Source organism: Etheostoma spectabile, chromosome 15 (assembly GCF_008692095.1).
Source record: "Etheostoma spectabile isolate EspeVRDwgs_2016 chromosome 15, UIUC_Espe_1.0, whole genome shotgun sequence".
Classification (NCBI taxonomy): domain Eukaryota; kingdom Metazoa; phylum Chordata; class Actinopteri; order Perciformes; family Percidae; genus Etheostoma; species Etheostoma spectabile.
In genome coordinates, this window is record NC_045747.1 from 10,789,349 (window position 1) to 10,807,610 (window position 18,262).

At 39.8% G+C, this 18,262-nt stretch overlaps 1 protein-coding gene across 3 annotated transcripts in view; it reads right to left on the reverse strand.

Annotated features, from left to right (window-relative positions):
• Nucleotides 1-3,890: 3,890 nt before the first annotated feature.
• Nucleotides 3,891-18,262, reverse strand: part of gcgra (glucagon receptor a) — a 39,478-nt gene continuing 25,106 nt past the window's right edge. The window contains exons 2-15 of one of the 3 annotated variants that reach the window (XM_032537608.1): nt 16,617-16,834; nt 14,810-14,957; nt 14,232-14,328; nt 12,925-13,032; nt 12,716-12,810; nt 12,440-12,534; nt 11,638-11,827; nt 10,424-10,583; nt 10,193-10,253; nt 9,570-9,639; nt 8,164-8,252; nt 7,921-8,065; nt 6,930-6,971; nt 3,891-6,397 (exon numbers count right to left, since the gene is read on the reverse strand). In XM_032537608.1, the coding sequence (XP_032393499.1) occupies nt 6,032-6,397; nt 6,930-6,971; nt 7,921-8,065; nt 8,164-8,252; nt 9,570-9,639; nt 10,193-10,253; nt 10,424-10,583; nt 11,638-11,827; nt 12,440-12,534; nt 12,716-12,810; nt 12,925-13,032; nt 14,232-14,328; nt 14,810-14,863 (1,572 nt within the window). In that variant the 5' untranslated portion in view covers nt 14,864-14,957; nt 16,617-16,834 and the 3' untranslated portion in view covers nt 3,891-6,031. Of the gene's footprint in view, nt 6,398-6,929; nt 6,972-7,920; nt 8,066-8,163; nt 8,253-9,569; nt 9,640-10,192; nt 10,254-10,423; nt 10,584-11,637; nt 11,828-12,439; nt 12,535-12,715; nt 12,811-12,924; nt 13,033-14,231; nt 14,329-14,809; nt 14,958-15,313; nt 15,602-16,616; nt 16,835-18,262 lie in introns of those variants that run through there. The other 2 variants (XM_032537609.1, XM_032537607.1) reach the window with 2 other exon arrangements.

The following is an 18,262-nucleotide window of genomic DNA, read 5'->3' on the forward strand; positions in this document are numbered from 1 at the left end:
ATTATGTCGGCAGTCAATGCGAACAGAGCCAAAAGTTTAAGTCCGATGGACTCCATAGATACATGTCTCCGACCGGCACAAGATTTCCTACATTTTGACCGACAGTGACATATGAAGAGTGAAAACTGTAGGAGAGAGAGCAATTTCTCTGGAAAAAAGTTCAGAGAATCTAACTGCAGCTGTATTGTTTTTTCGTTGTATCCATCAACAGTTGGTATGAACAGAGCCAAAAGTTTAAGTCTGATGGCAGTGCCCATGCTCACTCTGACGGTGTGGGTGGAGTGGTATGGTGTGGTTTAATGCTATGTTAGCATCCTATTGACTGCCTTTCATCCTGACGTCACTTTGACAGTGAATAACTTTACATCTGAAGTGTTTAAAGACTCGATTTGTCCATTGTTTATTTCTAAAGAAACACGACAATGTATAAAAGGATCTCTTATTTTGTATCTTACGTTATGGCTCCGTAGCAGACATTGTGTCATAACCAACTTCTTGTTGCATAGTCAACAAATCACCGTATTGTCAAAGCAACGGGATCTGTTGGTCCATTTCTTTAACTGTCTATGTGAGCAACACACTAATGTCTGTGCTTTCCATTGATTTCACAGGTACTGCAAAACTCCCTTTTTCATATTAGCTTGTATTAGCATATTATCTAAACGTTATAGTAATTGTTGTGTGATGTTGTGAGTTTATTTTAAGGTGTGTGTGTTAGAGTGAAAACACGTAACTTTGAAGCTAGTTTTTCCAACCAGTGTCGGCATGCTGAATAGTTGTTAATGAACTTCAGTTATACAATTTAGTTCTTTACAGTAGTTGTGTGTAAGTTAAGTGTAAGTTTATAGTAGCATCTTGTAACATAAGAAAACGTGTTCTATATTTTGTTCACAGTATTAGCCAGCTGGTAGTGAGGAAATGGTGATGTGAAATACTGTTTTAAACTAGTTTTACATTTCCGGTCATTCAGTCCCATGGCAATGCTATATTGTCGGGTGCTGATATTGACTGCGCATGTATGAGAGAACACCTAAGAATGTTGTATGGATGTGTATTATGCTACGGTTAAAATGGGGTTAGCAGGATAGCATTGGTTATCTGTGAAAGACTGTAGGTGTCATAGTTCAGTAAATGTGAAGTTATATTATTTTGGTATCTTTTAGTATTTTAAATTAAGCCAAGTCTTGTATGTGTAATATGTGTTAAAATCATATATGTGAATTTATGTGCATTTCTTTTCTGTCAGACGGTTTTATATTATTTATCATCAGTTGGTTACACCATTTATTTAATTTTTAAACTATTATTGTCATTTTAACATGCACTTTTGTCAGAGAGTTAATACAGTAGAGACAATGGAAATGGATGAGAACTGTATGCAATTGTTTCAGAAATAAACTAGCTTTGCTATGAGCAACACACTAACATCTGTGCTCTCGATTGATTTCACAGTTTTCTTAAGCTACACAGTGCTTACTAGTCTGTGTAGCCATTGCAACCGGTCCAGATTCCCCATAAGTCTGCTGCTGGTAACATAGGCTACTTCCACAATGTGCGTTCATGACTCAACCAACTCCTACGTGTTGGTTATAGGTTGTGTTCAGGGGACAGGCAGCTAGCGTATAGTGATGAGATGTTTGCTGTATGTGACAAACATTGTTGAAGCCTAAAGAATGCGTGACATTGCTTAGAGCACCTTTAAGACAGTATGAGAAAAATGATGTGTTTTTTAAACATAAATTCAAACATGTTCCAGTAGAAACAAATATGAAATATTTGAAATGAAATACATGAAATGCAAATATGAACCTGAACATTAGCATGATATAGAATCCTTTGGACAAACAAATGCAAGTACCATACTTTACAGTAGTAATTACTTTTTAAAACCCAAACATTGATATCCTTTGTAATGTAATAATTTAATAGGTCCCAAAGCACATGTCACAGTTCATACTGTTAATGTGCTTCATTTAGACATTTATTTATTTTTTATTATAAAATATTAATTTTATTTTACTTAAGTAGCTTGGTGACATGGTAAGATACAGTATATGGATGTTAGATATCCATTTACAAACCTTCTGTGCTCTGTGGCTCTCCAGCTGTGTCTTACTAAGGATCCTGGGAACTGATGATAGCACAGGAGCCACGCAGCTGCCCTGAAAGCCTGTCAGAGAGCTTAGGGTGGAGGTTAACACAGCGGCTTTATAGCCCAATCCCACACAATCTGTATGTCCACATCAGGACACATGCCCAGTTCACAGGCGTTAGGGAAAAAAACATAAAAACCACATCCATTGACCTTTCCCCTAATATATTTACTCCATGTGCATTATGGAGTGCAGAAAAGATGCTGTTTCCACCATTTCCTATCTTCTCACACCCTGATTACATTACATTGTTTCATGCTGAAATAAGCCCCTGGGGTCCTTTTATTAAAGAATTTTGCGAAACAACATTCTGTGCATAATTAAGGACAAGCCAGTAATTTCAAATAAATATTCTAGGGATTTTTTTTGTTAGGGTTGCTTTCACAAATTTGCCACTGGATGTTTCTGTCTGAGCTCCATATACAACTCTAATTTTGATGTGCAGTAAAATGGCCAACCACATTTCATCAGAGTTAAAACACCTGCTTTTCTTGCATTACAGTGCTGAATAAGCAGTCAAGTAATTATCAGCCTTTTGAAAGTGAGAATCTTAAAAAGGTTGCATGGTCTCAGCAGGTTCAGAGAATATGACCATGTTAATATCCTGTGGTCAAAATGTGCTTTATGTTAATTACATTTATGTAAATGTCACCAGTGATCTGGATTGCTCAAGCAGATATTTCTAAACCATAAGGTTTAAGAGCAGCAAAGACAATGCGGTGAATGGGACAAGGTCTGCCTGCAACTGTGGTTGAAATTAGAAAAACTGGAGTCAATTAATTTGCCTATTAAAATTTGGATGCACAAATGAGCAACAAACAGAAAGGATAGAACCACTGTTTTATCAATTTCTTAAAAATTCGTGCACCATTGGAAGGTTTGGGAAATTTACGGAAATGGTCGGACACAGCCTTCCTATTCCAACATCCCTATTTCCATTCCAACATGGGAAAGGTTTGGTGCGAGGCATTTTCTGAAGCCATTCTAACCATCTGACAAGCAGCCCTTAAAGATACTGATAAGTTGAAACTGAGTGCTTTTAATAGGTTAATGTGAGGTGACTTATCCAGTGACCCCAAACGGTACAATGTACTATGTAACAGCACCTGAGCCCTGGGTAGAATTATTACTCACCTCTCTGCTAGGGCAACCTAGCATTCAGCCAGCCAGCAGGTCCAGCTAGCCACTGTGCCTACATCAACAAGCCAAAGAAGTCGATCTGCACATGCATTCTCTTTTTAATTAATAACATTATGAACGTGCACCAATACAAAAGACACACCAAGTCAAAACACTCTTTCACGTAAACTGTTGTTTATTCTTTCACCATTTGGACAAACTTTTATAAGTGGACACAATATGATAAAATGTATACACCTGGAACCCAGTCAGCTTTTACTGATTGGTTCCTCACAGCAAAAATACTGTACATACCCACCTTAAAGTGAAGATCAAAAGGAGCATACTGATTTAGGCCCCTCATAGAATACATTCAGACAGACACGTTGGTCCAGAAAGGGGAGTGACCCAAGCTGCTGGCTTTAAAAATGTATGGTCACAGCTTAAAATACATGTTAGTTTGAAATACAATTCTTTGACCATACTTACTGTACATACCCAAGTGAATACTATTTTACTGACAACATTCCTTTGTTACTGTGTCAGTATCCTAACATTTGGCTCGGAAAAACAAGAAAATGGAATTTCACCTGTGGGCAAGCAGTGCAGTGTATGCGTCATTTTATTTTTTCAACGACTCAACACCAGCACCTGGCTGAAGTGTAAATACACAGAGCTATCATCTGAACGACAAACATGCTGCTGTGCTCTAATTTAGCTCTGAACTACAACATGAGGCAGTGGAATCACACTGAGAGTAGCTTCCATAATAAAACAGAGCTGTGTCTTCCTTATGCCTTATATAGGCATGACATCTGGGAATATATGTTAGAGTGAAAGTCAAAACGACTTCTGCTCTGTGTGAAGTGAGTTGTACTTGTTTATATCAACCTGTCGCTTATCTGGCTGCAGCCTATGGTTAATTTTACTCCACAATGAGATATACTAAAACTACACACATTCACACCCACCTAAAAATACACACACACACTTACACTCACATACATGCCAAGAAATACCGTATATTAAAAGCAATCAAATAAATCACCTGTATAAACATACATATAGAAACACAGTATTTAACAATTATAAATTAACATTGTGCAAATAGCCACACATACAAAGTCAACTTGAGTTAGTTCTGGCAGAAGGTTTGGCAACTCAAAGATGAATTGACGCACAGCAGCAGGCTTCCTTTTTTTTAAAGTAAATGCAATGTAGTCAGAAGCAGATGTACCGCTGCTAATTTAGGTTTCTTTGTTACTAGAATGCTTAAAAGGTTTTGTTCTACTTTTACGGTGCAGAGTTTTGTTCTTAGTGTTCACAGCCCCTGGACAAACAGGATAAGGCTGAATATTAAACACTGTCTGTAAAGCAGTTTATATCAACAACTTGTGTTTTTCCAGGATTGTCCAGGTGCCGCTGGAAATTCTGTCAGATGTTCATTTTTTTCAGCCAGATGTCCATCACCTTTAGCTTTCTTTGTGTTGGCATTCTAAGATCCAGTGGATTGTATGTGACCATGGTAAAATGCTCCTCAGATCTCTGCAGGGTAAATCCAGACAGCCAGCTAGACTATCTGTCCAATCTGAGTTTTCTGTTGAATGCCTAAAACAACTTTTGAACGTACACATGTTCCACCAAATCAGCTTTACAGGTCATGTCTATGTGCTGTGTATTTTTGTTCTTCATTTGAGTGCACAGTTTCCCCAATCAGCTTTCCTCTCAGGGGGTTGAGTGGGCTGCTCTGTAGAATTTCATATAGTACACCAGCACATGTGAGTCAGACAACATCTTGATGACAAAGGGAAAAGAAAACATTTAATGGCACAGAATTGCAACTATTCCTCTTGAAAATACACCTGGCACATTTACACAGTTACAAACGAAGCACTCTGCAGTATCGAAGGTTTAGACTTATGTATGTGTATAAAAAAGACTTTTATTTTAAAACACCTAGTCAAGCAATGATCATTTTAGCTTATTTATAAACCACCCCATACCATCTCTTGACCTTTTTATCATAATGTCTACATGTACACCAGGAATGACCTGGTGTAAGCAGCTGCAAATTTCCAATGTCCCCTGGATGGGGCCACTTGAGCAACACGGTAGTCACTTTACTGTATAAGGTGCAGCCAACAGAATATTTCTTCTTTTTCTGTACATTTTCAGCAAAGCCAGTATAGACAAGAAACCATTTACCAATATCAGAGCAAAGCGAAAAAAGAAGAAAAAAAAACTCTGTTCCCTACCATCTTGTTTTGAGTCACTTGTTTGGTCTTTTTTGTGTATGCAGTTCAATGTCCAGTTTGCCTTTGACCTCCAGTACCATAAAACACACATTTGATACACAGCACGAATAAGAGCAGAGGCTTTTCTTTTGTTGTTGTTTTTTCTTGTTTTGTTGCTGTATTTGCTATTTGAGGTTTCAGGGTTTTTTTCTTATTATTTTACATGACTTATCTGCCTTGAGATGCCATTGTTGTATTGTTCAACATGCAGCAGTGTAATTCACTGTCCAACAAACATCTACAGAAATCCATTTACGACGCTTGCAGCACGTTAGACATCTCAGTGTGGGAGTCTGCCATATTATTCTCTGTTCTCTGGCTTAGAACCGCTCGGTCTCCCAGTGACACCAATCTCTAGGCAAAGAGCGCTCAGCTCTTCACAGCCACCCAGGGCAGTATGTCAGAGCCAGATGAGAGCTCAACACCCTCCAAGTTTCTTTATTTAGTTCTTGTTTCTAACTTCTTTCACAGGTGGCTCTCCACGTTCTCTCTCTGACCCTCGTAACACTGCACCTTGTCTGTAAGGTTGATGTCCTCCAGTAAGGTGCAGTTGCTGATGGTCACCTCGTGAAGTGGAGAGCCACACTGGCCTGCCCCCTTACTGTGGACCGTACCGTTGTGGCATCCAGCCACAAGCATGTGCGTCTCCTCAGGGCTACAGACCGGGGAAGAGGTTTTGGCGATGTCCGGGAGATGAGGCAGTCGAGAGACATGGTTTAACAGGCTAGCTGTCTTCGTGTTTGGGGTATTGCTGTAGGTGTGGCGGTATTCCTCCTCGATGTTCCTCCCTAGCTTCCAGCGTTTCCACTTCTTCAGGATCTCCGACTGTACCTGAGAAGAGGATGGAGAGGACATCAGAGGTTAATAATGTGGTAGAAATTATTCATGTTCTCTTAAAAAGTATAGTCGCTTGTGTGGTGAATCCAATTCTTCAATACGTGCGCACGGAAGAAGACCTGAAGTGTCCCTTCAGAGTAGTTGTTTCTATACGTATCTTTAGGTCACCAAAAGGACAACAGTTGTTGTGCTCATGATAGGAAATTGTTTGAGTCATGCATTTTACAACATACATTTCCTGAGCTCCTTTCTTGACATCACATGTCATGTTTATGTACTTTACTGTGCAGAAGAACTTGCCCCTGGTGTTATCTCCTAACTTTTTGTCAAGAAAACCCGATCCTTTGATAACATGAAACTTTGATCGTCTTTCTCTCAGCTAAAATCCCTCAGACTTCATTAAGATCACTAATGAAATAAGCCACAATCTACAATCTAAAATGTTTATTTCCCGCATTACTTTCATGACAGGAGTAAAGCCAGGGTTGACAAAAGTGTTTTTTGTCATGCAATTGAGCAAACTCACTTCTTTGTTGACAAAGCAGTACAAGATGGCCACCAAGAGACCCTGTGGAGACAACCAAAAGTGAGTCACTCACCTATCATTAACTTATGAAAGCTACAATATTCACTCACACATTATTTTGAAAATCCAGTGTTTGAATTTATGAAAACTTGACACCACGTGTTGTAGTGCATCTTTTGGTTACATAAGGAAGTTGCAAGTTTGTTGCTTTATGACAAAACCACTGAGTGCAAACATATGTATATTAGAGTATCTTAAGTTGAAAGTCTCATGGCTGCGCTTGTTGTCTTGTCGCTGTCTTCATCAAGACAATCCCCTGGTGATTGGCTGTTATCTTGACACACGTTATCTGTGTCCCCTCAGCAAAAAGGTCGCTGTCTTTATGTCCCAGTGTGACACAGCCAGTTAGCAGCACAGACAGCAGAACATTACGTTAATGGAATCCCTCCTGACACATGAGTAAATATAGCTCTTCTTAATTGTCTGGGGGAAGGGAAACTCAGACACGCAGCAACTTCTGAACGGATCGCTGAACACGCATCTAATACAACACTTAGACAAGATGAATAACTTTTTTATGTTAATTTGGTATAGCGTGAATTTTGAGATTTGGATTTGATTAGCAGATAAATGTAAATCTCAGCTACAGAACAGTGCGTCTTACACTTCTTTTTAAGTTAAGATTGACTCCAATGGGAGAACAAAGGCTGTGCTTTAAATTTTCTTTTTTATCCTGTTTCGGCATGCCTTATCTAATTTTCTCCTGCATTGCTCAGTTCTCCTATCTCTCCCCCAAACACATTATATGCTTTCTTTTTCAATTTTGTGTCAGTACAGGAAATACAGGGGGAATTATGAACCATAATGCCTCAACTCTTACTGGAGCCACTAAGCTAAATGGAAATGCTGAGTTGTTTCATAATCGGTGTGGTCTTTGTTCTCAAAAATGAAAATAGATGTTTTGTTCAAGTTCTTTTTTTCAGAGTCCAACCTGGAAGGAGGAGAAGAAGAGGTCGCAGAACAGCTTGGTAAGACGCAATCCAATGGTGGCCTTGGTGGATTCGTCTGTGACAAAGATAAAGATCACCGGATGGATGCCCAGCAAAGGGATCAGGGTTAGTGTTGACTTAGCCAACCTGAGATGGAAGGAAGGGGATGAGAGACAGAGACAGGATAAGTGGAGAGAATTATGTAAACGTAAAGAGAGAAAAACAGTTTTAACATTTAGACCCACCTGAATTTGTAATCTGTGTATCTCATTTGGTGCGCTCGAAGTTTTGACACAAGAATTTTAATGATATGGATGAAGATAAGGAAGTTGATCTGTGAAAGACAAAGACACCGGTGTTGATAACAACAGTTTTAATTGGACAACAAACCGATCTGGAAAGCCATGCAGAAGGTTTGGTTTTATGAACAAAGGTTTTAAGACACACCACGCTAAAACTTGGGCTGCCACCCCCAAAAACACTGGACATTGTGTTTGAAAAACAAGCATAATGCACACACTCAGAATACTACAGAGTAAACTAACCCTTTATGGTTATTAAAGCACATCGTGAAAGGGAACTCTTTCACAGCAGCAGGCATTTCAGGAAACAGTGGGTATTCCTCAAATGGTAATCACTTATTGCATGACCTTTACATTTACAATTAAAGTTGTTACTGGTAATCTGCAGGTGCCTGAACAAAGGAAGTGAAAAGAGCTCATTTGTACAGTCCAGTCATATGTGTAGTATTAATACATTTTGTTTATTAGCAAAAAGAACAACTCAAAATTATAGTATGTACCACTTAAGTTTCATAATGGATGAAATTCAGCTTTCTCTATCTCCATGTCCTCAAGATTATAAGAAAACTAGTCCATATACTGTATATGCTTACACTGCAATGTGAGAGTATCTTTATATGTATGTATGGGTTATTTCATATTTGTGTAGACTTTGATGTTTGATCTTTCAATAGCAAAATCACATTTTCCATGCAGTGGCACATACACATATAAGTGTTTAATACTGAGTGAAATTTTCTACTGATGTGCACCTTAAACATACTGGGATCATGGAAAAGAGGGAAACACTGAAATGGGAAGCCACCCTCCCATTTCTGCGACAACTCAAACACAGGAATTCCTGTTAGAGTCAGGCCACTTAGAGGGAAGATTAATGCATGGAAAATGCCAGGATGTCTGTGTAACTGACCTGACATAAGAGCATGAAAAATTAGACTATATAAAGGTCAGAACTGACCTTTTGTAGAGCACATCTACACTATAGGGCCTAGTCACGGTTATGGAAAGGGGTTAGTCAAAGTGCATAGTAACAAAAATCATATTTATTTAATCCAAACACCTTTGACCCTTAAGATGTTTCCCCAAATGTTTGGCCCAAAGGACAGAAATCCTTTTACACTTCATGAATAAATGAGGTGCGTTTAATATTGTATAGTGTATGAATGGAATGAAAACAGGAAATACAGAAAAGAGTGGTGGGTGAATATGTTGGTATTTTCGGGTAACTGCAGTTTTTTTGTCAATGTATTTTCAATGCCAAAAAAATAAGAAACTTACAGTATGTTGCAAAAAATGTAAAGACAAAAAAGTAGACAGCAACAGAATGAGAGCAAGGAAGGGGAAATTACCACAACTGCCACCAGAATCGGGGAGCGGATGATCCACCAGTAATTCATGTTTATATTTTGTCCCCAGCACCTGAAAGAGAAAAGTGTTGGAGCAAAGATCAGTCAGAGACAACCAGAAACACCTCACATGCTTTCAAACAAGGCTCACTCAGTTACACATTTTGTTTCACTGTTTTGCAGTTCTGCAGAAGCAGAAAGCTTTCCTCTCCCTGGATGATGAAATGTGAGAGACTGACGGGCACCGTCATGGGTTTTTTAAAGTTTTAGATAACAATACAATGTGTCCTTAAGTGTGTAGGCTGGACTCTAAGAGGTTGCATAATAAGGTTTGGGAACATGAAATATTAAAAATGTGCAAACGCAACTGCTGTTCTGACACAGTTTCCATATTTGGCATCCTGCAGACGATAAAATGGGCCTGTGTCAGAAGAGGACTGCCTCCTGTTAAATTGGCTGTTAAATTGATGAGTTTCAATTTAAGAGAAAGACTATCTGCCATTTTTTGGAATATGATGATATGATGTGCTGTCAGACAAAGCTGTCTGATGGGTCTGATGGAAGGAATGAGGGATTTGAGAAAGAGAAGAAGAGAGGAAGAGAGGTAAAGCGCTGTGGAAACTTACTCTTGGTTTTCATAGAGGTATTTAGCTATCACCCAGGGCACGAGGAAAAGTAACGGGGTACCTGGAAAGAAATAAAAGCTGTCTAAATGCAAAGCAGTCATGTTGTACTCCAACCTTACAGCCATTCATCCGCTCTCATTTAATTTCATCATCATACAGCACCTTGCATTATTATTTCACAAAAACACACACTACAACACACAAATACACACTTATAGACACTCAGCTCACCCCAGCCAATGCACAGGTAGATTTTGAAGTAGTTCCTCTCTGTAAACACGGTGATGACCAGGAGGTTGTGGAGGTAGATGCCTTCCACCAGCAGCCAGTAGCTGTTGGCCATGATACTGTACTGCATCATCACCATGGCGATGCGACAGCTAACCACTGTCTGCAAAACAGCAGCTCTTTAATAATTTATACATTTAAATACATTTATAAACAAGTTTCTTTCACACGTGATAAAATATCAAGCTGTTTTTTAATGTTAAACATTATTTAGAGAGGGATGTGACTGGTGAGATCTGTGCTGCTGCAGGTGGGAGCTCATTCTGTCACCAGGATTCAGACAGCAGCAACTATAAACCCAGTGTCAGCTAGCTGTGACCCACAAACACAAGCACTCTAGACATCAATTTATGTGGTTGACCCCCCCCCCCCCCCCCCCCCCCCGTTATGAATAATTAGCTGCTACAGTTATATTTGTGGTTAACATTACATTTTCACAGAAATACCATGTACAATTTACTTATTTATAGAGTTGTACTGTATACTGTCATACAAATCGTAGTTATGGTAGCACATATCCAGGTCATAGTTGTTGTGTAGTCACTTTGATAGACCTAATGTATGATGTTTTTATATTCTATTATCATGCCCTAGGGATGGACCAGTTATCGTCCCTGACAGATTATCGGGACGTTGTTTGCAGATTATCTGTATCAGCGTTTCATTTGCTTGATAACACATCAAGTTAATTAATTGAAAAGTGCGCTACTTTGTCTCCGCCACAGCTCTGTGTCTGTATCTCTGCTTTGGTTTCACTCACCACTAGCTTACTATCTTTTACTGTGTATTATGTTCCAATTTTCTAAATTTGACATAAAAAGCATTTAAACAAAGTTTTGTGTTGGAGTTTGTTACATTCCAAAATCCTAATTTTGATTTAGAGATGTTCATTTTCACTGTAAAGGCTCATTGGTTCCATTAACTACTAATAATAGGTATTGGTACATATTGTTTATAGGGTATACAAACACAATGGCTGCAGGGTTGTGCAGCTATGAGTGTCCTTAGGGATTGTACATAGAGGAAAGGTAAATGGTATATTTCAGTTTTTTAAATTGCAATACTCTACTTTATCAACTACCCTCCCCTAAAGAAAAACACATTAGCTTGTGAAACACTCCCCTTTATAGCTTGCTGTTGAGCAGATCACTACTGACCTCATTGTTGACCAGCAGCTCCACTGGAGGCATTGATGCCTGGGGGAATCCCTGCTCCTGGTCACTGCTGAGGTCCTGCGATGGGATGTTGGCCTCCAACAGAGCATCTTTGATGAGGATAGACAGCGCTCGCAGGATGAACGAGGCAAACAGATTCATGTGGATGTTGTTCCTCATGCAGTGCAGTTTCCTGACGAACGAGAGGCAACAATGGTCTACATGATAGTCACGGATAAAGTTTGAGGTTTTGGGAAATAGGGTTATTCACTTTCCTACTGTGAGTTAGATGAGGAGATTGATGCCACTGTCATGTCTGCATGGTAAATATACTGCAGCAGCTGGTTAGCTTAGCTCACCACAAAGACTTTAAAAAACGCAAATTCACTCTTTTACAGGTGATAATAAACCAGACTAGTTCTTGGCTGGGAGATGTTGCCAGGCAACCAACAGAAATTGCAGGAAGTTACTGTTCAGAGTCAAGAAATAGCCAGCAAATGTAATTGTATGCTTACATATAATGTGCTAATTTAGAGTTAATTTACAGGTGCTGGCAGGTAGATGTTGTTAGCTTTGGACAGAGCCAGGCTACCTGTTTCCCCCGGCTTTCACTCTTTGTGCTAAGCTAACCGTTTGCTCTGGCTGTCAATCATTTCCTCTAAGTCTCCACCAGAAAGTGAAGCATATTTTCCAAAATTATCATTCAAATCTAATGTTCACCCTCCCTGCTGTGTTTGTTGCAGATCAGCTGGAATTGTTTGCTGATACTTTCTTAGCAATTATTTCAGCCTAAAATCATTATTACCTGAAGAATATAAGGATGCCAAGTGCCAACACCAAAGCCACCAGTGATAAGGAATAGCCCACTGTGTACATGATCCGAATATGGCCATAGTACTGCTGCAAATTAAAACACAGACAAACACATTTTAGATTGAATTCCTTTATTTAAGAGGAGTAGCTTCAGTTTTAACAGTGTAGTATTGCTTGTGCTCTTAAAATGAGTTAAGCAGATAAAATAATAGTCTATTTGTATTGTCAAATGCCTTACAGGAAGAATAACAAGGGAGACATTTCTTACCAGACTTGGATCATTTGAGTCACACTCACTGGTATTCTTTATAGTTACCCACTGGCCGTTTACATCACATGCCTGATACACCATGCCACGTTGAACTAAACACACACAAAGACACAAGGTCTCTGTGAGTTACTAGACAATCCAGTCTTTATGGACAGGGCCACATGCCTGCCATACAGTGTGTATCTCTTAATTCACATGTACTTTACCTTTATGGTGCCACGGCAGATACCACGGACACGACACACTGACGGTGGTGTTGGGAAGTCCATCTGGCCAACAGGCGTAATTGTCAAACTCCCTGTTGCACACGAGGCCTGGCGATAATAATAATAAAAACAAATGGCCAATAAATTAAATTTTTTTCATACAATTACAGCCCTTACACGCTGTGCTTTGTTTAAGTCTGTGGCTTGAAGTGGAGTTGTGGTCATGGAATAACATCTTTGAAGTGATGGCTGCTCGTCCATTACCTGTACACATCCTGGTGTTTCATCTGACTTCAGAGTAAAGTACTCCATAGATGACATTCTGCTTCTACCATACCTTTTATCTTCTCAACAGAGGTTGCAAACAGTGCTGGCTGTTAGTGTTTGGGCAAATGGAATTTCAGGTGTATAACGTCCCATCTCCTCTATGTCTGCTAATTCAACGTTACACTTATGGGGTGACAGGACAAATGTATGAGTGCTGCTGAGGAGGGGTGATTTTGTGTGCAGTGTGGGAAGCAGACTTTTGATGAAGTTGGCACGTCACTGGTCTTCGCCTCTATTCCACAAGCTAACAGACCATAATGCAACTGAAGAGCAGCGTTTGACATACAGTTAAACACTGTGGGTGGAGCCAGAAAGTAGAGAGTGCGGTGCAACAAATGAAAAAACTGGGAGCGGCTGCAAGCAGAGTGATTTTACAACGGTTTGGTGACAGCGCTTGACCGAATCATTATCAGCACTTCTGCATTAGATAGTTCTCACTGCAACACAAGATGAAGCTAAATGCTGATTTTCTCTCTGTGAATGCAAATTAAATAAAATATGTACATGTATAAAAATATTTATCTCTTTCATATCTCATATTTACTCTCTTAGAAATCAAGTTAACATAAGTTACTATAAAGTTGCACTTCATTGTTTCCATAAGAACTTTAATGCCTACAATGCCTAAAATCAACAATTTTATTTTACCAGTGGCTCACCACTGCTTGTGTGTGAAAGGTGACACCCACTGACAATTTTTGGTGAACAAAAACAGAGGTAAAAGGCGAGAATATTGCACTTACATTCAGCAGGTGGCCAGTGACATAACTCAAAATAAAAGTGTATATGTTACTCCGTTTCTAAATGCCATAACTGTATGCTAACAAGTTTTCCTACATTTTAAATGTAGAACATGATAATATTCCAGGTTTGTGTTAATGGCTTGTTTCCACTGGCACCCAAGTGGCCTAAAAAAATTAAAATTAAAAAGTTACTGTAGGTTTTACCATTGAAAATGAGCTAAAGTATGTTAAGCTTACCGTTGCTTGGAGGGTCTCGGCTGTTGTTGCGAACACACTCCTCCATGTATAGTTTCCAACTCTCCTTCAACTTATCCAGAGAAACAGCAGGAGACACCTAAGAAAACGGTGGAACACATGCAACAACAAAGTCCAGTTACACGATGAAGGTTATTTGCCTCACACAAACCAAGGCAAAATAAGTGTGTTAACTGAATTGGTATTAATTTGTTTTACTCCAATTCATATATACAATGTAGCTGTCAAACAAGTCATCTTTAGGATGGGGATATAATCCATCAAGACGAAGCTGTGTATCACTCTAATGCGTTGTCTGTATGGACAAGCTGATCTATTGTACACTATAATAACATGTCATTAAAAAAGGGGGACAGTTTGTATAGGCTTCCACACCACAACTCTCTGGCTTGTTTCAGAAGGCAGCAGAGCAAAAGAAACAACAGCCACCCCCACACTGTTAAGGCCAGTGACTAATGGAGTTCACAGACTTACAGGGAGGTTGTTGGCCTCTGGGAAAATGGATATTCATGTATATGCACCTCTTTGTGTGAGTGTTTGTGCATGCTCTCGGGACTTACCTCAATGCTGCAGGAGACAATCAGCATTGCTGAAAAGACAAACAGCCGTGACATCCCTTATTCCTGCTGTTGGTGCTGGGATGGGATACTGCAGGAAGGGGAAGAGTTTTCACTTCATAAGGGGGCTTATTTACGCTCGCCACACAGCCTGAATGACACAAAGACACACAGTCCATCAAAGTTCATTGCAAACGCACTACTTATTACCTTGGCTCATGGTATGCGGCCATGCAAAACAGATGAGGACCAAAACAGGAAAAGGCTGTGTCATAATTACAACAAGATTTGAGCAAGGTGTACATGCAGCAGGAGGGCTAGCCAAAACTAGACATGTCCAAAACATCAAACACATGGCCTCCAGGAATTGCTGTTTGTACCAATGATAAGACAGCTGTGGCTCAGCCAAGCTGCACTCACCCAGGAACTCACAGTTGTCTGTCCACCTTCAGCTAAAGCCTCAGTGTTTGGTCGAGTGTGTGTCAGCGTGTGCCAGAGGTCACTCACCTGTCTATTGATCGATGGCACAAACTCCCACAGAGAGATTTGGTTTGAAGCAAGAGAACGGAACGAAATCTGAAACGTTTCTGCAAAAAACACCTTGACCATGGAAACATTTTTGGCTAAAACGTTTCAAATTCCATTCCGTTCTAGTCTTGTGGCAGGGAGGAGGATGGGCTTGTGTTGATATGTTTGGAATTGCTTTTGTTTACTAGGGGCATGGTGTTTGTTCAAGAGATAAGAGCACAATGTGTCATGACAGATGCACAGTATGTAATGCATGTCCTTAAGAAAGCCTGAATTCCACTCAAAATTCAGATGTTTTGTTAGTGCACACTACCGGTCAAAAGTTTGGGGTCACTTAGAAATTTCCATAGCACTCCATTGTAGACAGAATACCATCTGAGATCAGTGGCATTGTTTTTTTAACCAGGGCAGCCGTTTTCAGATTACATTATGTGCTTACATAATTGCAAAATGGTTCTCCACTGTTTTTCTAGTTAGTTTTTTATTGTGACATCACATATCAAATGATATCAGTTTAGTAAACAAAGTGTGCCTTTGGAACATTGGATGAATGGTTGCTGATAATGGGCAATGTAGATATTGCAATAAAAATTAGCCACCCACTCAGATTAGCTGGTATTCTGCCTATAATGGAGTGGTATGGAAATTTGTAAGTGACCCCTAACGTTTGACCGGCAGTGTACGTTTCGACTAAACATGTCAACAAGCTTCTAAAGTATGGGTTGAACTAGCCACCAGATGCTTCCAGTTACAATGTAAGTATCCACTCCGTATATTACAAAGCTCTACTGGACGTCAGACTTCCAGATGATATCTATATCAAAGAGCCATACTTTCTTAATGGCCTGTTCAGTGTAATGACCACAGGATGCAGTTAGCATTAGCTGTAGTACTGACTGATTGCCCTGGGCGCCTCAGGGATCAGAACAACTCTTTTCTGGCCTGACGCCAGGTCAGGCCCAGTCCAGCTGAGATTACAGCACTGACTCTTTTCCTCCTAACGCCATCAGACATGTTGAAGTCACAATTCAGTTTCCACTGCTGTTAAACTTGATGTACTCAGTTACATAGGTGGCTTAAAACAGAGAAGCATATCTGGTATGAGATGTCCGCTTTGATTCAAGAACTCCAGGATCCGTTATAGCTCATTAGGATGTTAAAAGCACATTCTCTTCATGCTTTGCACTAATAGCATTAAAACAGCCAAATTATGTCAATCACACCGGACTGGCCATCAAACTCTGTTAAACTAAACCTCTGTACTGTAAGTGTAAGTTCTTACCAGAGAAAGTTTTTAGGCATCATTCTGTGAGTGCATGACATTTAAGCATGTGTCCGGGTACAGTGGAGAGGCTGACACGCATGTGGGTGAGCACATGCTCTTGATTATACGGCTTCCCACAAACACATTTTCTAACACACCGGTGGGCCTGCACCACTTTCTGCAACTTAGCACCAAGTAGGAGCAATGATTAACCAGACTCAGTGCTCGGTAGTGTCCTGCAGGAGGGATGTTGAAAGGGAGAGAGAAACAGAGATAGGGTTTGTCAAAATGAGAGCTACGACAGAGAAAAAATAAAGAGTTTCTCAACTCTTTCTGACCCCATTTTTATGTCTCAACACTAGTAACATTGGCCACATATTTGAAAAGTTTTCAGCAAAATATAGAGCCCATATTACACAAAATCTCTTGAAGTGAAGCGTGTCCTACAATCAGGTGACTAACCGCTAACACCACACTGAAAACATTACTGTTTAATTCTACTCTGTGACCTTAAATTACACCAAAGGTCCTTCTCTTACCATTGGATGTGGCCAATTTCTGCTTTGATTCATTTTGTATCTGCATATTGTTCTGATGTAACTTCACCAAATGCCCCAAAGCTGAATTCAAACAAAGCCATTTCCTAAAATAAGCATTCACTGTTTGAAATGCTCACTGCTCTAAAAAAAAAGCAAGAACAGGAGAGAAGACACACCCTGAGGACGTATGTTTGTGAGTCTCTTGTGCTTTATTTGTGCGGATTTGTCACGTATATGTCTGCTTGGATACCTTTAATGCAGGGCGATGGGAATCACATCGGCCATTAGATGGGAGCTGGAATGGAACTAATGGGCTTGAAGGTGTGAGAGTAATTAGGCTTGTATATTTTGCTGTTATGATATCCTGCTAGAGCTACAGCTCTGGACTCCCAGTAAGCTGTGAATCGCTTGGCTTGTGGATACAGACCCATCAAGGTCCTCTGGAACATGTGTTGTTTAGCCCCGAGAGCTCTCTGTTCCAGGAAATAACCTGGAGCTCTTATCTCTATTGTAGCACATCGGATTTAAGAGGTGGAACAACGGCTGAGAGTCAGGCAGAGCCAGAGGGACCTCTCTGATAGTTTGGGCACGTTTCCTTTGGTGTTTCTCATCATGTTACAAGTTACCAAGTGTCACGGCTGCTTGGGTTCAATGTGTGATGCTTTTTTTTTAGACAATTTCGACACAATTACTATAAGGTCATTGCTCCGTTTAATTGCGAGGACAGACAGCTATTTGTTTAAATAATGCCTTATTAATATTTCTCTAAAAAAATACACTGACAATCACAAATGAATGACGCAAATTCCTTGAATGTCCCAAACAACATAACAACTGCTCTTTGTTCAAGTGCATGTTGGATGGCTCAATACAATGGCCACTAACAATTACTGTTGTTTGTTTGAGAGTACTTACCTTTAATTTGATTACACTGGCTAACAAATAAAATTACAAAAGGGGAGTATGTGTGCATGAATGCAGGTTGAGGGGAGCAGGATTAAAAACAAACCTCTTGGAAAACACAATAACTGTCCAGTTCACAAATTGCCCCAGAGCAACAATCTATCACGCAACTTTTCAAATGCAGAAATGCTAGTAAAAGCAAAACTCTCCTGCATCAATCGT